This window comes from Aquarana catesbeiana, linkage group LG08 (genome assembly GCF_042186555.1).
Source record: "Aquarana catesbeiana isolate 2022-GZ linkage group LG08, ASM4218655v1, whole genome shotgun sequence".
In the NCBI taxonomy this organism is placed as follows: domain Eukaryota; kingdom Metazoa; phylum Chordata; class Amphibia; order Anura; family Ranidae; genus Aquarana; species Aquarana catesbeiana.
This window is the reverse complement of record NC_133331.1, coordinates 167,926,312-167,951,077: the sequence shown is the minus strand read 5'-3', so window position 1 is coordinate 167,951,077 and position 24,766 is coordinate 167,926,312. Positions and strand designations below refer to the sequence as shown.

General features: G+C 39.7%; 1 protein-coding gene across 1 annotated transcript in view; it reads right to left on the bottom strand.

Annotated features, from left to right (window-relative positions):
* COL13A1 (collagen type XIII alpha 1 chain) overlaps positions 1-24,766 on the bottom strand; it is a 250,216-nt gene that overhangs the window by 85,213 nt on the left and 140,237 nt on the right. Inside the window, exons 16-17 of the mRNA XM_073596695.1 lie at positions 22,858-22,884; positions 10,346-10,390 (exon numbers count right to left, since the gene is read on the bottom strand). Coding sequence (XP_073452796.1) covers positions 10,346-10,390; positions 22,858-22,884 — 72 coding nt within the window. The remainder of the gene's footprint in view (positions 1-10,345; positions 10,391-22,857; positions 22,885-24,766) is intronic.

Genomic DNA, 24,766 nt, shown 5'->3' with positions numbered 1-24,766 from the left:
AAGGTGAAAAACCTCCTCTAATGCAGCTGCCCCCCCAGAGCCTCCCTTTTACTTACCTGAACCTAGTCTTTCCAGCGACGAGGACGAGCACACTAGCTCAAGTCGATGTCTTGGGTCCTGATTGGATAGATTTATAGCAGCGCAGCCATTGGCTCCCGGGGGCAGGGCCGAGTCCTGCTGTCTGTGTCAATAGACGCAGCAGCAGGACACAGGAGGATGCACACATGAGTGTCCCGAGGGAGAGAGGCTCTCCAAAGGGGCATTCGAGAAGAGGAGGAGCCAGGAGCGCCGCTGAGGGACCCCAGAAGAGGAGGATCGGGGCCACTCTGTGCAAAACCAACTGCACAGAGGAGGTAAGTATGACATGTTTATTTTTAAGAAAAATGAACCTTTAGATATCCTTTAACCTGCACTAGTAAGATATTAGTTCCAGTGGCCATTTTTCCCTTGTACAACTTTAAAATCTGAACAGCTAAATACACAGATAAAATACATATATGAGAGCAGATTAAATTGCCAAAGGATTTGTATTTCTGTCCATTCAGTTCTGGAACTTACACTACTGCTCCACACAGCACAGTCCTGTCTGGCAGGGCAGGAGACGTGAAATTGTTCTGATGCAGTTTCACTTTTCAGTTAATTCCTTGGCGCCGGACGCACACAAATATGCGGCCTCTTGGCAGCTCCACCTTGGCATGCATTAGTGCTCCCGGCACAGTTACCGGCGCCTGACGGAAAACTCTCGATCGCTGCATGCTATTAGGAGATTTACAATCACATGACCTTAAGCCCTGCCTATCGCCATGTAAAACCCCTTAAGGGGCTGGCACCCGCCGTCTCCAAGGGGTTAAAGAACTTCTCCCCACCTCCACCCTGTGACTGGACAGTGAAAGCAGAAGCAGCACATTGATGAGCTCATCCCTCTGTCACTCTGCTCTCTCCTCCTGTCAGTCTGCACTGCAACTCACTTGATGGGCTTCTTGTGGTTCTCTATCCTTCTATGTAATCTTTGCTGTGTAGTAGTCTGCAATAGGCTAATATCAAGTCAAATTCAGGTACCTACACTATTTGCATTTGAAAAAATACATTTAAAGGTATGTCAATGACTACAGGGCTATGCTAATTTACTGATGTGTCTGACTACAAATTTTTTTTTTTTCGTTTTGGGTTGGAAATAGCAAGAATTTAATGCAGCTTGCATGATTTCACAATGTGGTCCACTATACTATCCCAATATTATACTGAACTTCTAACAGTAACAAAATAGAAAATAAAAAACGGTTTCAGTGAAGTTTGCAACATTTGGTAATACACATGTGATGGTTTTTTTCTTCATATGCCAAGGATTCTTTTTCCGGGTAGAATAGTAAAAATCACTGGATACAGTTGGAGATATACACATATAATTTCGGTGTCCCTATTCTAGATGTAGTAGAATATAAAACCTGATAATAAAATCCTTCAGTTTGTACAATACAGAATAACGGCTAGATGAATCCATGAAACTAAAAGATGTGGAAAAATCGAGTAACAAAATCTGGAGAATATTGTCTCCAATTGGGTTTTAATGTTCCCGACAAAAAAAAATAGATTTGCTGCTGTTTTATAAGACCATGTCCCCTAGTACCCTAACTCATTTATTTTCAAAATGATGGCTGTAATTGGACAGATTGGTTTCCATGGCAACATTGACACTTTCCTTTCCTCCAGTTTTTATAAATCACTCCCATTGTGCTGACAACACACATAAATGTGTGTTCTAACTGTGCTAGCCCAGAGTAGGGCACACAAGTACATGTTAACATTTACAGGTAATCAATTACAACATATGACATCAGCTGGTTCTGCATTGAATTTCTTCAATGTTACATTGAGCATACGTATAATATAGAATATAATGTAGGACATTTTAATCATCATTGATGCTTATACCTTAGAAAAGCTTAAATATCACTGATGCTTATATCTCTAAAGTAGTTATGATAAACGTACATTGAAATGTGAGCCAACATATTTTTCCAATTTTATAAATCAATGCCAACGCAAAGGTCAGCCTCTATTACCATAGTGAAATATCAGAGTTCTGTATTATCAGATAACAGTCCAAAAGGAAATTAAACAATGGCATCTGAGTACTTAAAAAAACTCTTGATTCATTGTGTACTGTATGGATTTATTTGAGTCTATGATAAATGCAGACATCCACTGATAAGTACTGTAACATACTAGCAGTTACCAGATTTCAAATCAATCTGTACAGTGGTTACCATATAAGTTGACAATTTAAAACCTGCATACAGTCATTTAAAGATGAATAGTTTTCTCTTTTATAACCATTAGTGCTGGAGGAAGAAAATGACCTTAATCCAAGCTACATCTGTTCCTGGATAACCCAAACCAAGGAAATCAAGAACACATTTTACCCCAATTAATACATGTTTATATTGCTGACAATATAGCTTGAGTACTTCTTGTTATACAGTCTTTCTGAGGCTAGGGAGGAAAATTCAGTGTACAGACATGGCAAAACCTTTTTTTCCCAATTTTATTTCATTTTGTTTATTGAGTGTAGAAATAAAAAAGTGTATGCTGATAGGCATTCAAACACATCATAATGAAAAATTTCACTAGCCCAGTGACCTTGCTTTCCTTTTAAATATCCAGTTGGGTTGAAGGGTTTATTGTACATTACAAAAATCAATTTAGGATGACACCACACAAACAGTTTTATGAGCATCTGAGCTTCAAAAACCATGGTGTCCATCCATATGTTGAACTAAACAATTTTATAGCAATAGTGTAGGGGTCACCTACTCACTGGAGGTCTGCTGAGGGTGGCTGAGCTTGCACTATCAGTGTCAATAAGTAGTCTTGGACATAGGGCTTTCAATAGTCGGGCAGGGAGCTCAGTAATGCTGAGCCTTTGGTTTTACCATGCTCAGCATTACTCAGCTGCACTAATGATGGAGTGTCCCATGGACCAGTGGTCATCAAGCCTGTCCTCGGGGCCCACTAACAAGCCAGGCTTTATGTATTATGTATTGGAGAGATGCAGACTAGAATACTGCAATCACTGAGCAGCAAATGATATCACCTGTGATGTATTTCAGTTATCTTGCAAACCTGGCCTGTTAGTGGGCCCTGAGGACAGGGTTGATGACCACTGCCATGGACACTTCAGCCTCAGTGCCAACTCCCACAGTGTCTGTCGGAGTGCCGCCTGAGACAGCCTCTTCAACGGGCCTCATTGGAGGCACAGACCTGACTGGTGGAGGCTACAAGCCGCTGTCATCATTATACATTGCAAACATGGCCAATTGTTGTCACTATCAAAAAGAAAATGTCTGGCCTTACACTAATTGTTACTAATAAAATAAAAAATAAAGAAAAAAAAAAATAAAAATTATTACTAATAAATGCAGATCTTTAGTAGGTATAAAGGAGTTTTAGAGCATTATAGCTGCTAAGCAGACTTTTTTAAAGAGTCCACCCAACATTAGGACTGGATTCACAATGTTGAGTTAAGCATTACCACAACGTGGCATTACAACGTGCGCATTATCACAATGTGGCAGCCCATTTGAAGGACTGCCTACATTGCTGCTCAGCAACTGCTGTCAAGTTGTTCCTCCATGAATAGGGTTCAATACTGGTTTTAATATAGCTCTGATAAAGTAGGAGTGGTAGTGCCCCTGAGACATGCTGGCTCTTTTAATATGACTTTTTTTATCAACAATTAAAATTATCTTGGATACTTGTATACGATTTTAGTCTGGCGCTCCTTTTTGTATTTTTGCCATTTAAATGAATGGGCTGCTCTGATATAATGCAAATTAACCTATGTGTGTTAAATACACTGCAAAGATTAAAAATAGGTTCTTAAATATTAGTTTTGGATTAACACTGGCAACTTAAATGACATGTCATCTTTCCCATATTTCTCTGGGGCTTTGGAAGGGATCATTCTGAATCCTTAAGAAACTAAGGCCACAAAAAGTTGGCCTCAGCTAGGTCAGGCAGGAGTGTCTGGCTCCATCCATTACTTTCCTTATGGGAATGAATGATAATTTGTTGTTGATTGATAATGTATGCATATTTTTCAACTAAGTTAAATGATCACACCTAATCAACATTAATCTCAAACAAATTAATTCCTATTACAGCTCAGGTTTGAATGTTGTATATCTCCTGCTAAGAACGCACATCTTGTTTCTATTAGTTATTGTTTTTAACTGTTTGCATGGTATACAAATATTAGAAATATGAGCAGATTTTGCACATTATTACCTATTTTTTTTCATTAGTAACTGCAAAAAATATTTAACATCTAGGCCAATTTAATTCGTTGTGGCAAATCCAATACGGATACTTTTTATGTAAGAAACAAATAAAATTAACTTTCAAATTAAATAAAATTAGGCAGACAAGATTTACAAAAAGGTAAAAATATCATGTGCTGACATTCTTAAATGCTAATGTAGATGGTGAAACCCAACCATTCATTTGTTTGAACTTTGCCTGCTTCAAGCTTATGTTACACCAACTTGTAAAATAGCCACAACGGAAGGCCACTGAGTGGTATCACGGAGATCCGCTAGCTTACCAGTAATGAAGAGATCTCCATCCAGATCTGTTCAAACAGACTACAAGGTTGGCGTATATTGACTTTATAGGCATCACATCAAGCATATTTGTTCAAAATATGTGTGCTGCAATTGAACTGATTTATGTATGTTTTTATATTGGTGTATAATAAAGAAATTACAGAAATTTTTAGAAAATTATATAAAATAATAGAAATTTTTAAACAAACATGACGTGATGCCTTTAAAGTCCATATATGCCAACCTTGTAGTCTAATTGTACCAAAGTACTGGCAGAGCACAAGGGACAGTTAGGTTGGGTCTAATTGCCCAATGACATAAATTAAAGCAATCTTAGAATAATGACTAAACTAACTGCTGGCAAAACCATTGCAAAGGTTTCAAAGCACAAATATCTATCATCTGCCAAGTTACCAGAAGGAGGGATATGCTTGTATCTCTATTTCAGGTTCTTCTTAATTTATTTACAGTTCTTTGTGGTGTCTTCTATTGAGGGTAATATAAAGGTTAGTACAGTGCTGCCACAGAATGGGCTATGGTACTTTTGTAGGTCAAAGGAACAAAAGTAATTCTAAGCTTATAATGGGGCAACATTCTACCATATTTCAGAATACACATAGAAACCAGACGATCTTTCTATATAATCACACATTTCATTTAGATACATGTTTTATTTTATTATTTTCTCAGACAATTTTGGTTTTAAATTTTTGTTTTATAATACTGTCCACACATTTTGAAGCATTTATGGTGTTATGCAGGTAATGTATTAGGGGTGAAGTCTTACTAAAGTTGGCCATACGTGCATTAAAATTCAACTGGTTCAGCAAGCATCAGCAAACTTTTCATCCATGTATTGTCACTGTGGTTGACTTGCTATTTGATTTCTGTTAAACCTCCCTGTTGGAAGATTTACACTCGATTAGCACTGCAGGCAATAGACTGCAGCGCTGATTAGTGTATTCTGATGGCAAGGGTGTGTCCCTGCTGTCAGAATAAATAGACACAGCGGGCGAGGATTTCCCCATCCACCTTGAATGTGTGAAAAAAAAAGAGTAATCTGTGGACAGCTTAAAGTCTATAAGCTTTTATTTACCCCCTCAGGGCTAGCACTTGGTCCCATTCAAATCCATCCCGTTGTTGCTATGCAGCATAGTTACACCATTTGCCACCCGCTGTATGATAACACTGCTAGAAAGGAGACGGATTTGTGAGTGTCTCCTGTCACACAATATCACAAAGCCTGCGGTGCTGTGTGATCTATTTATGGAGGCTTCTAAAAATACATAAGCTTGATCACTTAACCCTCTAGTGATAAGTGATGTTTCGCTTTTAAGAATGAATGATCTGTGCTGCGGGGCTGTGTCATATTTAAATATATAGTGCCTTGAAATAGTATTCATACCCCTTGAAATTTTCCACATTTTGTCATGTTACAACCAAAAACATAAATGTATTTTTTTGGGAATTTATGTGATAGACCAACACAAAGTAGCACATAATTATGAAGTGGAGGAAAAATGATAAATGGTTTTCAACATTTTTTACAAATAAATATCTGAAAAGTGTGGCGTGCATTTGTATTCAGCCCCCTTTACTCCGATACCCCTAACTAAAATCTAGTGAAACCAATTGCCTTCAGAAGTCATCTAATTAGTAAATAGAGTTCACCTGTGTGTAATTTAATCTCAGTACAAATGCAGCTGTTCTGTGAAGCCCTCAGAGGTTTGTTAGAGAACCTTAGTGAACAAACAGCATCATGAAGGCCAAGGAACACACCAGACAGGTCAGGGATAAAGTTGTGAAGAAGTTTAAAGCAGGGTTAGGTTATAGAAAAAATATTCCAAGTTTTGAACATCTCACGGAGCACTGTTCAATCCATCATCTGAAAATGGAAAGAGTATAGCAGACCTGCAAACCTACCAAGACATGGCCGTCCACCTAAACTGACAGGCTGGGCAAGGAGAGCATTCATCAGAGAAGGAACCAAGAGGCCCATGGTAACTCTGGAAGAGCTGCAGAGATCCATAGCTCAGGTGGGAGAATCTGTCCACAGGACAACTATTAGTCATGCACTCCACAAATCTGGCCTTTATGGAAGAGTGGCAAGAAGAAAGCCATTGGTGAAAGAAAGCCATAAGAAGTCCTGTTTGGTTTGCGAGAAGCCATGTGGGGGACACAGCAAACGTGGAAAAAAATGCTCTGGTCAGATGAGACCAAAATGTTACTTTTTGGCCTTAAAGCAAAACGCTATATGTGGCAGAAAACTAACACTGCACATCACCCTGAACACACCATCCCCATTGCATGATGGTGGTAGCATAATGTTGTGGGGATGTTTTTCTTCAGCAGGGACTTGGAAGCTGGTCAGAGTTGTTGGGAGGATGGATGGAGCCAAATACAGGGCAATCTTAGAAGAAAACCTGAGTCTGCAAAAGGCTTGAAACTGGGGCTAAGGTTCACCTTCCAGCAGGACAACAACCCTAAACATACAGCCAGAGCTACAATGGAATGGTTTAGATCAAAGCATATTCATGTGTTAGAATGGCCAAGTCCAGACCTAAATCTAAGTGAGAATCTGTGGCAAGACTTGAAAATTGCTGTTCACGGATGCTGTCCATCCAATCTGACAGAGCTTGAGCTATTTTGCAAAGAAGAATGGGCAAAAATATCACTCTCTAGATCTGCAAAGCTGGTAGAGACATCCCCAAAAAGACTTGCAGGTGTAATTGCAGCGAATGACGGTTCTACAACTTGACTCGGGGGGGCTGAATACAAATGCATGCCACACTTTTCACATATTTATTTGTAAAAAATTATTGAAAACCATTTATCATTTTCCTTCCAATTCACAATTATGTACTACTTTGTGTTGGTCTATCACATAAAATCCCAATAAAATACATATATGTTTTTGGATGTAACGTGGCAAAATGTGGAAAATTTCAAGGGGTATGAATACTTTTCCAAGGCACTGTACAGTACTGGACCCTACATTGCTGAATATTCATTCATAATAATGAAAGATTACTCAGCTCTGTTGGGTTGTATAGACCATTTGCTGAGAGGGAAGGGGGTATGTTAAAAAGCAGCTGCAGATAGATCACACAGTGCTGACTGATCTTTTAGCCCTCTTGCACACAGGCTGTTAAAATAACGTTATGAAAACGCCAGTATCTTTGCAGTGCTTTTTTTTAACTTTTTTCAGCTTTTTTCAGCGTTTTTGCAATAGCGTTTTTTAGCGTTTTTTAGCGTTTTTGAGCGTTTTTGAGCGTTTTTCCGCGTTAGCGTTTTTTAGTGTTTTTTTTTTTTTTTTTCAAAATTTTTTTTTTTTTTTTCAGTGGATCAAAAACGTTAAAAAACGTTGGTGAATGACGTTTTTGAGCGTTTTTGAGCGTTTTTCAGCGTTAGAGCGTTTTTACAGCTGAAAAACGTCTCTCAGAACCCACTGGTCCTGGGTTTTTTTTACAGCTTAAAAACGCCTATGCCACTTGCAGCTCAAAAACGCCTAGGTGGGCATGAAGCCATAGACTAACATAGACAGGCCTTTTTAAGCTGCAAAAAAAGCTAAAAAAAGCAGCTGTAAAAACGTCCGTGTGCATGAGGACTTAATATTATAAAAGAGCAGCACTGATTGTTTATTCATAACAGTAAAAAAAACAATCAGCTTAGAGAGAGAACAGGAGTTCAGTGTTGGCTGTACCATGCCCCACAGGAACGTTCATAGCTTAGGCTTCAGACTGTGGTGGAGCCACAGCCAGCATTAAAATAAATAAAGCTTTTACTCTGCAAAGAGGCCACAAACAGAAAGGAAACAGCTGCTATATGCAGTTGGTTCCTTGGGGAATAAATAAAAGTTTGCAAACAATTGTCAGAGTTATTCTTTAAATAGGTCCCCTGCCATTCTTGCATGTGCTGCTTTTTTCTTAAAGTGGATGTAAACCTGATTCATGAAATTTAACCTAGGCACATATATCTGCAGTTTTTTCTTATCTCTCTTCAAAGCCCTAAGTCCTGTGTCTTTCTGCTGCTCCGTTCTTCTGTTATCAGCATGATAACTTCTGACAAGTTCTCCCACAACCGAGGTAAAACCAGCCTGAAATTTGTGTCGTGGTGGGTGCTATAAATAGATTAGCAGATAGCTGGTCTATTCACAGCACAACTCTGCACATCCCTTCCTTCTTCTGCCTATGTGGAGTGGGGGTGTGTGCCTTTCCTCCAATCAGCTGTTACACAGTGTATGCCAATACTTTACCCCCAGTACTGAACAGGAAGAGAAAATTTCTAACACGAATATAACAAGAATATAACAAGCTGAAGACAGCAGATACATATAAAACTTATGTGGGGAGATTTGTTTCATCTCTGTGTATCATCTGAGGCTGTTCACTTCACTGGGTATATGTGAGGGTTTACATCCACTTTAGGCTGCTGTGAACTTTACTCTGCTTGGCTGACAGATAAAGTCAAGCTGGGGTGATTCCAGTTGTATACAGATAGGGACACCCATAGACCCAATCAAAACTGACAGAGAAAGAGAAGGTTAAGAAGCGTAAAAAAGGGGGCAAGATAATTATGTCCTGGACACACATATGTTAGCAAGATGCATTACACTTTCAAGAAAATTGCATTATTTCAAGCCACAGGTTCACTTTGGTAACCTGTGGCCAGTGCCAGATGTTGAGAGATTGTGCCCTAATAGTTTGCAATGATTTCCACTACAGTTAGCTGTTTGTAAAGTATTTTATCCTAATATGTTTGGGTTTTTTTTGCAAATTAACACCCAAAAGTATTGCTTGTTCAAAATTGTGACTTACATGGTTCACCCCTCTAATAAATACAACATTTTTCATTATTTCAGTATCACATGTGGGTCTATTGTATCTAATTCAGCTTAATTCTACAAAGACATTGTCCTACAGACTTCCAGGAAGCTGGTACTGACCCATTGTCAGCATTGTAAAGTTTATCCCTATTTGTAAATCTTGTCAACTTTACAAGTACAAAAAATACAAAAACAAGTAACATTAGGTTTCCCACATATATTGGACAGTTACTAGGAATGGTTAGGGGTGAAGAAAAAGGGCAGAGGCCAGATAGAGTGGTTGAAGTGATGTATGGTTACAAAGGTGAATATGAAGGAAGGTAAAGTTAAAGCAAGGGATGGGTCATACCTCTCAACTCTCAGAAACAGAAATCAGGGGAAAGCTAAAGAAAAAGAGGACACAAGATGAAAATTAGGGTTACTGAGCCACACAGGGAGTGGAAAGTGGTAATGTGAAAAGTATAACTAGTGGATGACGCCTGAGGACCAGTACACAGAGGTTTCCCACATATATTGGACAGTTACTAGGAATGGTTAGGGGTGAAGAAAAAGGGCAGAGGCCAGATAGAGTGGTTGAAGTGATGTATGGTTACAAAGGTGAATATGAAGGAAGGTAAAGTTAAAGCAAGGGATGGGTCATACCTCTCAACTCTCAGAAACAGAAATCAGGGGAAAGCTAAAGAAAAAGAGGACACAAGATGAAAATTAGGGTTACTGAGCCACACAGGGAGTGGAAAGTGGTAATGTGAAAAGTATAACTAGTGGATGACGCCTGAGGACCAGTACACAGAGCTGGGAGGTGTGAGTAATGTAAAAAATGGGAAAAAACTGGGGATGCAAGGAGACAGAACAATGTTGGCAAAGAGGTACACTGGGATTCATGGGGTCACAGCTACATTTTTGCTAAAGAAGATACCTTTGCTCCATGTTTCCCTGGCATCCCGGGCATGCCTCTTTCTCCCTAATGTTGGAAATGAGAAAAGAAAGAGAAGGGGAACGAATAAGTCCAGGCAGACTGAGTTAGTGTATGTTAAGTGTTTTGGGGAAAATAAAAGTGTTAAAAGAAGATACAGGCAGTCCCCGAGTTACGAACACCCGAGTTACGAACGACTCCTACTTACGAACGGCCTCAAATGCCGGCCACTTGTGCTCCACGCTGGTCCTAGATACCTCCAAGCACCTCCGAACACATCCCACACTGCAGTACTACATGGCCAGAAGAGCCCCAGATAACATAAAACACCCCACATCCATGCACAGGTGGACGTTACACTTACGAATGCAGTGTTCCACCCGGAAGTTACACTTACAAATGCAGTGTTGCAACTTACAAACAACTTCGACTTACAAACAAACCTACAGTCCTTATTGTGTTCGCAACTCGGGGACTGCCTGTATATGGAAAACAGGCTATTTAAAAACAAGGTGAAATAGCAGCCAATCAGAAATCAACTTCATAGGTTTTACTACCTAATTATTAAAGGTTTCTGACTGGTTGGCACTGGTTACTGCACACCACTGCTGTCCTAATGTAGAATTCTATAGTTAATTTAATGGTAACAGCTATAATATTTCAAGTTACTCCTATACCCCAGCCCACAATAGTGAAAGTTAGTGGCATGGTAGAATCAGTCTGCACTACCGTAAATTAGTCTGTGTATTGATTATATGCTGTGTTCATTTACTAAGAGATATAAGTCTACTCTTACATCCAAGAAAAAATACAAATTATCATAATAAACTATTATATTAGCTTGTACAAGGAAACCTCAATGTAATTACAGATAAGGCATTATTTTTATTTTCCTAGATCCAAATGTATCCACAATTTTTTGGTGCAGTTCTGGATCTTATTAATTGGTCCCATAGTCTATTTACGCAGATATGGTTAGTTGTTGTGGCACTTCTGGATTAATTAGAGATGCACTATTTAAACTATAACAAAAGCTAATATATTTTTTACATTGTAATGCACACTCATACTAAAATGAGTGTACTGGAGGATTACATTCTGAAAGAGATATTATGCAACAGTTAAAGTATAACTAAAGGCAAAACTTTTTTTTTTAAGATTTAGATAGATTGTAGTGGGATTAGGACACTTGTGATGTTTTTATGTTTTTTTTCTGTTTGTGCACCCATTAGGGAGATCTGCCCTCTCTATTTGTCCTGTTTACCATTATCAATGAAAGTAGAAAATCCCAAATTTCAAGTGGTCACCAGAATAGGAATGGAGCGGAAATCTTCCAATGAAGACACTAGTACTGGTAACAACAAGGGATTCCCTCACTTTGGATGGGTTTCTTCTCACTTCCTGTTTTTTCTATGGGACAGGAAGTGGGAGGGAATCTTCCTAATGGGACTAAGAGGGCAAAAAAAAAAAACCCTGACATGGGTTAGAACCTGCCCTTTCTCTATCCAAACTGTGTGGTGCTGCTCTATTGTCTTTTGTGGGCTTGTCATTTAGCTAGTATACCACATTTGCATCTGATGTCACAGGACCACACAGCATGCTGAAATCTATTAACTGCTAGTTTATATTTTTGTTAAGCATGGTGCTAAATGTATTTATACTGGACAATCCCGGTGTACCTTACAGATAACCTTTATTGAAAAAAGTACAGGAGCTGCCATTACTGTCCTCCTTTTGCTAGTAGTACTTTGGGTTCAATACTGTCTGAGTCACTGATCCAGAACATACAGGCATAACTCCAAACACTCCCTCATTTGGAGGAACTGTCCCTCTTTGCTCCTCAGGTGTCCCTCTTTTTCGTCTTATGTATGGTCCTCTAAAAAAGATGGACTATTTAACTACTAAAATTAGAATCCAACTTCTAAATTGTTACATTTGTTATTTTGAAAAGCCAACATAAGGAATAAGTAGTAGTAAAAAAAAAAGTGTTTCTGGAACATATTAATTCTTTCTGACTCACATGATAAGTGGTGTTGCAGTGGCATTTTTTACATTTTTTTATTTATTTTGCCTATATACCTGAGAAAATTGAGTACTGTCTGTGATACTTTTTTTATTTGCACTAACATACAATTTTTCAGGACAAGCTTTCGGGGTATGTCCCCTTCTTCAAGGTCCAAGCAGTACTGATTCACAAATTTTTTAGCAGAATGTTAAAAAAAAGAAAAGAAAAACAAACACATACAAAACTTATATACCTAAAAGGTGTCCCTCTTTTACATCTTAGAACGTTAGGAGGTATGAGCATGCAGTTAGTAAAATCACCTGATCTGCATATTTGATCCTGCCAGTGAAACAAGCAAGCGTTGAAGCCACTTGAGAGAAATGACACTTAAGAAACTAGGTTTTTTAGAAGGTTCGCAATGGTAACCTTCATATTCATTCCATTTTGTGTTTTAATTCAAAGTAGTGCATTAAACCAAATTTCCACAAGAGGGCAGAATGAGTCAAGAATTTAAGGTTATCTAAAACACTGTCACCCACAACAGGTTGTTACTGTATACAAATTATGCTTCTTTTTTAAATCTGAAATACGAAACATACTTGCAATCAGGCATCCATAAGGCACACAGAATGAATTTGTAATATTACCAGATTGTGAAGAACATTGTCTCCCCCCCAGACATCTTCAGGTGTTTCCTATTTAACGGTGGCTGAGTCAGAAGTATTTTATATTCAACTCAGATTAAGTAGTTTAATTTTTGAGGTCAGCATGAAGTGTACAATAACCAAAGGCCATAACTCTAGCATTTCCGGATAAGATCATGTGCATAAAGCATGTCATCCCCATGCAGCAGTAGCTGAAAACGTGAAGTTAGTCTAGACAATGTCAAAGAGTACATAAGTGAGTGCAGACACCACATAGTCTGAAGCATTAAAGCACTTGACAGATGTCAAATCTAAGCATGCTTTAAAAATATTGTGTTTTAAAGGCTGACTGCATCTAAAATAGAAGTTTTATTTACAGGGGGACACTGATGGCCTTCATCACTTATCAGCATTCAAAGCATATCAAAACTAAAAAAATAAAAATGTAATATATTGCAGTTTTCCAGTCCTTAGAAGTGATGGCTGCAATAGTTTTCATTATAAGAACATTTAAAAACATTAAAAGCAGAACACTACCCAAATGGGTAAGTTACACTTTAAATCTTCCTCCCCTCCTCCTCTGCCACATTTGGCATGTCATTTTATTTGGGGGGGGGGAGGGGGGGCGGGTACCTAGCTTTGACAGATGCCTACTCTCACTTCCACTTGGATCGCCTAGGTAATCTGAGCGGAAGTTCTCCTCTCCCCCTCTCTCCATGCAGTTTTCTGGGACAAATCACAGCTCCCAGAAGACTGCAGGACGAGTCACAAAGTGCGCCAAGGCTCGCCCATGCGCAGTGGGCAACCAGCTGTCGAGCTGAAAAGAGCATAGCCAGTTGCCCACAGTTAGGATTCCAGTGCCAGGAACCCAAAGGCTTGTGAAGAACTAGCCTGGGTGAGGACAGTGCTGGATCCGTGGACAGGTAAGTGTCCTTTTATTAAAAGTAAGAAGCTACAGGATTTGTAGCTGCTGACCTTCAATTTTTTGTTTCCAGAGTGAACAACCGCTTTAGGAACACTTTCAGCAAGTATGAAAAATACACTTTGATCAGAAGGGCTGTGACCTTGTCACTTCCTGTGAACTAAGCAACGTTTTCTACGGTCTGTAAAAAACTACTAATCTCTCTATTTCCATGTAATGCAGACATGTTTGAAGTCCAGTCTGGATGACAACCATGGCTCCTACAGTGGAGAAGTAAACATGTAGGGTAGGGCACAAAGGTGGCCAGTGTAGTTCCCCCATTGGCCGCTAGATGTCACCAAAATTAGGGTTTAGAACCGCGTAGCAAAGAATAGGCAGCGTAGGTGTTTTTGTAGAAGGTAGAGGTGTCCATAGTAGTGGGTGGGGTATACCATAGATAGACAGGAAGTGCCAACCCTGTTCCTGGCAGTGTGGGGCATCTTGAGTACATGAGCTCTCTCTATATATATAGTATGTAGTCTGGCAGGAGTCCATATGGTCCAAGGCATGCAAAGATGTAATCTTTGGGGTCCTAGCTTCTGGGAGCTTCCCATTGGGGGGAAGCAAGGAAAGAGAAGGGCAGGACTAATGGGACTCCTTACGTCCCTGGGGAATGGGATGTAGGACCCTGGCAAAACCCCTAAGGTATGATGGGTTGCTCCTCAATTAAGTTCTCATTAAGTTCTCATTTCTGTGTGCAATTAAGCAATGTGGCATCATCATTTCAAATGAATGGTGATAGGATGTAAATATGTAAATAAACTGTGTTCCAGTTAAAGAATTAAAGGCTTTAATATGAACTCTTCCTTCTCCTAACCTCCAAAATGGGAACTGCTGGAAACTAAAGAAAGTGTACCACACAAAGAATGCCTTAGCCATGTTGAAAGGGGATGGGTGGGGAGGGGGGCATTGTCATTAGGAACCCATTTTATTGTATGTCACCTTTTAACATAATTTTATGATAAATATGATTAATGTGATGGATGAATGTAAAGTGCTATTTGTGCTGAAAAAGATGACAGCTTCTCTGTGAAAATGATATGAACTCAATTATTTAGAATACTACATAATATACCATGCCACCATTTCAAATAATCCTTATCAATTAGTTTCCATTAACAAATGAGCAAAATAAATTTCACAGTTTTGCATTCTTCATTTAGACTTCCATTACAGCTCTCTGCATTTGGTCGCATGTAATCTCAGAGCTACAAAGGAAGTCAATGCTGGAAGGCTTCCCTCTGCCATGGACACCTGCCCAACATACCTTACTTGTACAGGCTTGGAGGGCAGCTCATTCGTTTACTAGTTCAAAGGCAACTCGTGCAGTTATTCAGGTAGCTAATATTCTCTTTATGAGACCATGTTTTATCTTGTAGCTGTAGTTGTAACCCATTTTTATTTTTAACTTCTAATACATTTTTCAATTACAATAATGGGGTTACATAGTTCATCTGGTTGAAAAAAATGTAGTTTAAGCAATAAAAGAGAAATAAAATCCAAAAATCATGCAATTCTATATACACAGTTGATCCAGAGGAAGGCAATAAAAGCCAGCAAAGCATGATCCAATTTGCTCCAGCAGGGGAAAAAAAACTTCCTGATCCCCCAGAAGCAATTGGATATTCCCTGGATCAACTTCACCTATAAATGTTAGTAAAAAAAAACAATTAAGGTAAAAAATATGAACGTTACAGAACTGAAATGTATGCAGTGCAAATAACAAAAATTGTGAATTACCTTCTTGCCTCCCAATTCCCTGACCCTTTTCATCCCAGGTAGCAAAAAAGTCATTCCTGCCATGCAGAAATACTACCCAACCTGCTCAGGGGTGGAGAGTGTTTATAGGCTTGGGATTTGGCAAGCTCTCTAGTTGAGCACTTTCAAAGGGAGCAGTAGCCATATTAGGAGCATAAGCCAAGTATAACCATTGTTCATTATGTCAACCCAAGTTTTCTACATACACAAAATCTAACAAATTGCTGAGGACATAATTAGGTTGAAAAAAAAAAAACAAGTTCATCTAGTTCAACCCCCAAAAATATACAATCCCAGCAAAACATGATTCAATTTGCTACATCAGGGGGAAAAAATTCCTTCCTGATCCCCCGAGAGGCAATCGGATTTTCCCTGGATCAACTTTACCTATAAATGTAAGTACCCAATTATATTATGTACATTTAGGAAAGAATCCAGGCCTTTTTTTAAAATATCGACTGAGCTTTGCAGAACCACCTCTGGAGGGAGCCTATTCCACATTTTCACAGCTCTTACTGTGAAGAAACCTTTACGTATTTGGAGATGAAATCTTTTTTCCTCTAGACGTAAAGAGTGCCCCCTCTTGGTTAACTATCAACTCAGATATACTTTCTTTGTTGCAGTCTCTATTGAACATATGGAGCACCCCCTTCTAGTTTAGAGAAGGCTGCTAGGCAAATTTAGTTAGCTCCACTTTAATCAGTGAAGCAGGGTTTGATTGCTGTGAGCTGCTCTGGGTCTCACAGACTGCTGTTCTGCTACTTCCTCTTGTCTTCTGGATACTTCTAGGGAGAGGGAGAGCATGACAGTCAGCCTAAATATTTATGGGTCTCCGGCCAATCTCTGGGGAGGCATTGCCCAGTAGATGGAGGGAGAGCCAATAAATGTACAAGATGCAGAGTCCCAGGATCCAGCCTTCTGGAGGAGACCTCTGTGCTAGGGGCAGAGAGAGAAAGAGACAAAAAGGAGAAGCCTTAGGATGCCTTTTGGAGACATCGAGGTCCTAGCTAGGCTTTCCTGGCAGGGGCAGAAGATCAGCAAGGATCAGAGTCTGGATAGAACGAAGAAGCAGGTGTGAGAAACCTCCAGTATTTTGGGACTGAATGAGTACTTGATCCTGCTAAGTAGAGAAGTGACTGTTGGATGTTTTACCTTGTAACTCAGTGCAGTGCAGGCAGTGGTTGTGCAAGACAGCAAGGAGTGTGCCATATTTCTTAACTGTGCCTAGTGTAGCCAGGAACTTTGCAATACAGTCAGAGTCAGTCAGTTGTATATGTTCAGCCAAGAGACAGTACAATGCAGCCTAAGGTTGTGCAATACCACTTTTCATCGGGTGTTCACCCGTTTGCCGAACAGCGAATTTTATGGGGCGTTCGCAGCAAATTTGAGTGCACCATAATGCATTGTAAGACCGCAGTGCATTGCTGTATGATGATTGGCATACACCTGACCTGCATGCTTTAGCCAATAACAGCACGCTCCTCAGCGAGAGCCATAATTGGCCAAAGGCAGGGTGTGGTGCAGGGCAGCCTAGTTGGCTGCAAGAGGTAATGGGTTAGCAAGTGTATATTCTCATTTTCAATGCCTATTTGATATGTTTATGTTTACATATGTTCAGAGCTGTTTGGCCTCTATATTGTCTCCGGCACCATTTTGGAGAAGTCTGGTGTCCCGATAGGACCAGCAAATCTCGAGAGATTTGGTCGTCCATTTTTGGGTGGATACTTGATATAAGAAAGCCCAGCCACATTTTAGTTCAGTTCACGTGTGAGTTTAGACAGGTACAGAGACCCCCACTTGTGATGGAGAGTTAGGAGAAGTTAGGGAGAGTGTTCCGGCCTGTGAGGGATAGCTCAGGGTTCCTGTATCCTGTATCAACAATCATAGTCAGATGAAAGACTCCCCATTGCAGATAAAAATAATTCCCCAGAACATTCAGTGGAAGAATGCCAAAAATGCCTGGCTGTGCATGTTGTGAGTGGAGGAAATAGGGACAATTATCAGTGGCTCCTGCAGGGGTAGTGCTATACATTCATCATAATTGTATGTGTGTTGCCATGGTGTGTACATACTCCTCACTCCTGACCTTTACCTCCTTACCTGTCATGCATTACAATACTGTATCTTTCATAGTGCCATGATAAAACACATGGTCAATTGAGACACATGGTCATTTTCATTTGCAAAATTATAGTCCACAGTGAAGGATTACTTAAGCAGGGAACAATGTCTTGTGGGTCTAGTGCTTTCTGATCATCTAAGCTATTTTTTGCATAGATCATAGGTTCAATTAACCTCAATAAATACATACAGCCCTTATTCATGCACAGCATGGGTAAGAAGGCATATACATTGGTGGTTAACGAATGCACAAGAGTATTTCCCTGTGAAATCCTTTGTCCATAGCTGCTCTCACTTGCGTTGTGTCTGAACAGCTCCATTTATCTGTAGTGATGAACTGGACCTGTCATTTGTTCACAAAGCCCACTGAGCTACTGAAGAAGTGCAGTGCAGTAAAGGGAGTCTGCACAGTGCAGCTCATTGCTCATCTGAAGAAACATAATTGATTTACTGACAATTCAATTTTTACCTTCTAGGACTGTGACATGTAAAGCATTAACTTGTCATTTTTTGTGATGTTTGGATTGAGGCCAAGGAGAAGAACTACATTTGTGTATCATTGTGCTGTCAAAGTGAACCAACTAGATTAAAGTATTTTTAAAGTCGGCCTCTTCTTACAGAGATATCTATTATAATCTTCATCTTCTAAATCCTGAATAAATCCTTCCTCGTCAAATTCCAGATACTGCACTGGTGTCTAATCTTCATGATTTTTAAATAATGATGTCATCTTCTGTTCAAGGTATATAGCAAAACCTCGTGGTAATTAATGATAAAATACAAAGAAAACTTCAAAAACAGCAATAGTTATATATGGATTGTAAAAGTCAAAAAAACATACTTACTCTACTTATAACTTTGATTAAGCTATTTTGAAATGTTCAAAGATATCATTTCCATGCTAGTACAAGCAGTTCTAATTATCACACCTTTAAGATACTGTCTAATGTGGTGTTAATAGAATTTAAAAGTTTAAATGGCAGATAATAGCATATCATTTATACTTGCTGTGAGGCTATTACTAATGTCCCTGAGCAGGTATTTATCAGTTTACAGTTAACATTTTGGTTACCTATATACAGTAAAGAAAAAACATTTTAATAAGCATCTTAAGACCCCTTTCTTCATCATAGTTAGTCTAGAATAAACATTAAAGGGCAACAAAGCTAATAAAGGGTCTGGAGGATGTTAGTTATGAGGAAAGGTTGCGAGCACTGAACTTATTCTCTCTGGAGAAGAGACGCTTGAGAGGGGATATGATTTCAATTTACAAATACTGTACTGGTGACCCTACAATAGAAATAAAACTTTTTCGCAGAAGAGAGTTTAACAAGACTCATGGCCACTCATTAAAATTAGAAGAAAAGAGGCTTAACCTTAAACTACGTAGAGGGTTCTTTACTGTAAGAGCGGCAAGGATATGGAATTCCCTTCCACAGGCGGTGGTCTCAGCAGGGAGCATCGATAGCTTCAAGAAACTATTAGATAATCACCTGAATGACCACAACATACAGGGATATATAATGTAATACTGACACATAATCACACATAGGTTGGACTTGATGGTCTTTTTTCAACCTCACCTACTATGTAATTATATTATTCATTGCAAGGCCATAGGTATGTTGAAATGAGCCTGGCCTAAAATATTTCTAAAGTAACAACAACAATGCCCAAAAATGGCCATTGTATTGGGAAGTGGAGGTTCTTGCTTTAATTTAAATTTAAGTTAAATGTTGGGAAAGGGGCCTAATCTCAACTTGGGCAGAAGCCAAATCTCTGCGTACAGCCTGGGTCTGGGATCAAGATTACCACAGGTACTTTAAAATGTTTGTGAAGGCACATTATTTTTCTTAAAAAAACAAACATGTTATACTTACCTGCTCTGTGCAATGGTATTGCACAGAGCAGCCTCAAAATTCCTCTTCTGGGGTTGCGTGCTGGCGATCTTGCCTCCTCCTCTGTGTCTACCCCCATAGCCAGTCCTTGCCATGGGGGCAGATGTGCGGACTCGATCCCAAGCCTCGCTGTGTGTCTCATCCCTGCCCCCCACTCACTGCTCACAAGAGATGACTGACAGCAGTAGGAGCTAATGGCTCCCACTTCTCTCAGCCAAGCTTGTGAGAGTAGGGAGAGAGGAGAGAAGAGCAGATGGGCACAGCGCTAGATCAATACAGGATTCAGGGAAGGATTTGGCCGGTGGTGAAGGGCACAGCAAATGGAAAATAAAATAGGGCATTTTTGCTAGCACATGATAGGATGATGGTAGTCACCTCAGTCACATCATTCACTAAGCACTGGGGCAAATTCTGATGCAAAGTGCAAGTCTATTTGACTTTAATAAATCAACTCCCATACTATGTTGTACAATATGACACGGTATCACAGATCGCAATCACATATCCACAAAACTGTAACCCTATACCATCCTGTAGCAAGGTGCTATAGAAATGTAAAAAGTCCATGATAATGCATAAAGTCCATGATAAAAGTTTAGGCACAAAGGGCAGCTCCACCAAGAGACAGTAACAATTCCCTGAAATGACAACAAGGTATAGAGGGGGGCGCCACTAAGTGCAGTGTTTAATTAGGCAGCTAAATGTGCACTTACATAAATCCACAAGAAGAAACGCCTGTAATGTAAAAGCAGCAGTGTCTATGTATGTTAGCTGTAGTGAAAGGACATCTGGAACCACTGTGGAGTGTGGGAGAGGAAGTGACGCCACGCCTGGGACTATCCGTTGCCTAGGTAACGCTTTTCAAAGCGCCAAACAGCTCCTATCAGGTTTGACATTGGATCTGATTGGTGCTCCGAAACGCGTTACCTGGGCAATGGATCGTCCCAGGCATGATGTCACTTCCTCTCCCACACTCCACAGTGGTTCTGGATGTCCTTCCACTACAGTTAATAAGCGGCACCCAGGTTCTCCCATCCATGGGGTTCTGCCACTGCTGCTGACATCCTGGACTATGGAGAGGATGATCCATACATAGACACTGCTGCTCTTACATTACTGGTGTTCCTTTTTGTGGATTGATGTGAGTGCACATTTAGCTGCCTAATTAAACACTTTTTTTTAATACTGCACTTATTGGCGCCCCCTCTCTGTCCCCCTTTTATGTTACACATCCGATCCGATCCCCTGGAGCAATGAGCAGGAATTCAAGTGAGGGCAAGATGACCCCCACTTGACTCTATGCCTTTGGAGGACCAGAGCGACGTCAAATGCCACTTCCGCCCTCCAGCCTTAAAGGGCCCATTTTTTGTTTGCTTTTAAGTGTAAATGTGAGATCTGAGGTCTTTTTGATCCCAGATCTCGCATTAAAGAGGCCTGGTCCTGCTTATTTCTTTTACAAGGGATGTTTACGTTCCTTGTAATAGGAATAAAAGTGATCAAAATTTTATTTTTTAAAGGGACAGTGTAAAAAAAAAAGTAAAATAAATAAGAAAAAAAAAAAGTAAAGAGCCCTGTCCCTCTGAGTTAGCGCGCAGAAGCGAACGCATACGCAAGTGGCTCCCACATATGTAAACGGTGTTCAAACCACACATGTGAGGTATCGCCACGATCGTTACAGTGCGAGCAATAATTCTAGCACTAGATCTCCTCTGTAGCTCTAAACAGATAACCTGTAAAAGCATCGTCTATAGAGATTTTTAAGTACCTTAGATTGTTGCCATTCCACACGCGTGCACAGTTTTAAAGCATGACATGTTAGGTATCAATGTACTCAGCGTAACATCATCTTTCATGTTATACAAAAAAATTGGACTAACTTTACTGTTTTCCTATTTTTTAATGCAAAAAGTGCATTTTTTCCCCCCAAAGAATGCGTTTGTAAGACCGCTGCACGAATACGGTGGGACATAAAGTATTGCAACCAACTCCATTTTATTCTCTAGGGTCTCTGCTAAAAAAAAAATATATAAATTGTTTGGGGGTTCTAAGTAATACTGATTTTAACTTGTAAACAACAAATGTCAGAAATAGGCTTGGTCCTTAAGTCAAGGTTAATTAGACCCCCTATACCGTGCGAGGGTCGTGTTTGCCCACATGGGGATGCACAAGTAGTCTGATTCATGTCACAGCCGCTGCTCCCAATTTGACTGCATTGCAGGTCCCCGAATGCACACTGTCTGCATTCACGGACTCGCACCCACATCCAAAGCAGGGGCATCCCAATTGACATGAATGGGACTGTTTGAACCGGGATGCACAGAACACCGTGACCCCCCCCCGTGTGGGCAAACACGGCCTATGCACAGGCATACCCTTAAATATGCCCATGTGAACAAGGCCTTACAAAATACAGTTGAGAAACATATAAAGTAGAAATTCTCTAAGCACTATTGGTATTAAAATAAAAGTATAACATAAACCTAACACACATTTACCTTCCCTGAAACTTGCACCAACAAGTGTGGGCTAGAAAAATACATCAGCTTTTTGTCTGTGACTGGCGGCTCCTAGCTGGGCCCATGTAAGCTGTATGTTCAGTCAGTATGAAATGGTGGAAAGGATGGACACATATAATTTCTGAGGATGTTGGCTACTGGTTTTAAAAACAATATCCTGCTTCTCATTAGGTTCTTCTTTAACGTAATACGAATTGTAATGTTTTTTATTGCCAAATTAGAAGCAGCAATGTTAACCAAGCATAAAGTGAGTTGAATTTGAAACAGATGACCAGAAGCACAAAGATGTTATTGCAGGTAAGTCTGAGCACTATTGTGTTTAAGCTAACAACCACAAGTTAAAGCCCATGATGAAAACTGATCTTTTTTTTTTTTTTTCAAAGACCTCTATTAAATCCCAGCTGTCATAACAGATTCTTTCTTTCCCACTTCGCCTTCAGTTTACAGGATGCAGACAATACGGGTTATTTGCCAATGTTATCTCTAAGGTTCACATCGGTAAATAACCCTTAACTGGTTTTGTTACATTTCTGAGAGTTTTCTTGTTTCCCAAAAGATGGATACAGGCATATACAACTTCATACAAAATAACAAGATCAGAAGAAGACCTACCTTCTGTCCCACCTCGCCCTGATCGCCCTGTTATGTTACAGAGAAGAAAGAGAGGAGAGAAAAACACAAAGCAGCAGACATGAAGGACAACTCATACAGTCAGAGCAATAAGATCATGAAAGGCTGAGCAGAGGTCTAGAATTCAGCATTATTTCCTGAGCAATAGAAAAGACTCCACATAAAATAAAGCACTTGGCGGCATGCGATTCAACGTATTCGAACAATGTTTGCAATGAGTGCTTAGTATACAAACAGTGAAAGTAAAACATGCATGTGGGAATGCAGGTGTATGTCGTGCCAGCAATGTGTTGGGTTAGCGCCAGAAAGCCTTTTAAAACCTAAGTTTGGAAACAAAGTCATGCATTTATCATTATAAAGCACTTCTTCAAAATTTTATTTAGATCAACGTAACCTTCATATCCTTTTAAGCAATTCAGCAAATGTGCTAATGTGAAAAAAAAAAATGAGATGAAAGGGAAAGTGGGTCTGTTGCCTGTAGCAACATCAGGCTCCAAGAATTAAATTCTAATATCATTTAAAAAATGGCAGCTGGAGTGTACATGGAGTGTACATGGTGGTTATGGACAACAGCCCCTATTTTCCTTTCATCCAGATTCTGTAAATCATTTTCTGAATATATATTTGCACATTTTAGAGTATTTAAATTATAATTGCTTGTTACAAGTTTCTATGTTATGCATTAGTGATGGTGAGCAGCCATATTGTAAAGGTAACAAGCCACAGAAGGTCTAATGGTAACTAAAGGATAATGAGATCAATGATGTTCTAAGCATGCCCAGAGCATCTTACTTCAACCTGCTAATTATGAATAATTTATGAATTAGATGGGAATTAGATTGACGTTGAAGTATGTCCTATATATAGGCCTCTTATTTGTGTTATAAGTGGTATCCAAAGAACACAATAATGCACTATGGCATAAAAAGATCTACATTCCTGCAATATATTTCTATATAGCTCTTTGAAAATCGAATCTCAATTTCTCAATTTGCATTAAAGAATTACTATGAAATATACTTGTGTACACAATGAAGCACCCTCAAGCAGCCAGAAGTTGCTTCGCTTTACTATACTATTCAATACTTCTACAGAGGTGTACTATTAGGTTACACGGCGGCACTGTCGCAGTTGTAAAGGATGGGCCGATGCTCAGCTTCCTGCTTTGCATTACTACACAAAGGGGTTCATTTACCGAAGACAAATAGTCTGTTCATGTTGCAAGGGAATTTTCCCTAAGCTTACTGTATGTGGTGAAAATTTACTTTGCAAACAATTAATTGCAAAGAAAAAAAATGCATTTTTTGCTGGCACATGATTGGGTGATGGAAGTTAGCAGAGATTCACCTCATTTACTAAACTAAGGGAAAATTCACTTGCAAGGTGAACAGCCTATTTGCCCTAAGTAAGGCCAGTCATAGACAGTTTGAATCTCGGCCAGTTCATGCTGAAATGGCCGGGATTCGAACTGTGTGTAGGCAAGCTGAATGTACCAAGTTGATTGATTGATCAACTCGGGTACTTGGGTACAACCAGCCTGCCTGATTCATGTTGGAAGCGGGGGCGGCTTCCAATGGCCACCCACCGCCCCTCCCAGCCGGCAGGAGACAATTGCTTGGCAGGAGGGATTCCCCTGTCAGCACTGTCTGTGTTTATAGGGGAATCATTGCAGAGGTTGCAGGAAAGAAATTTGCATCATCTATGGCCTGTCTAACTCAAACCTCAAAGGCTGTAGTTTACTGACCCTCTTTACCATGCAAGTCTAAAGCAAATAGACTGTTCACTATTCAAGGGAATTTTCTCTCAGCTTAGTAAATGGGATGAAGTTCTGTAGACTTCCTCCATCCAATCACGTGTAAGAAAGAATACTTTTTTTAAATATTTTCCTTGC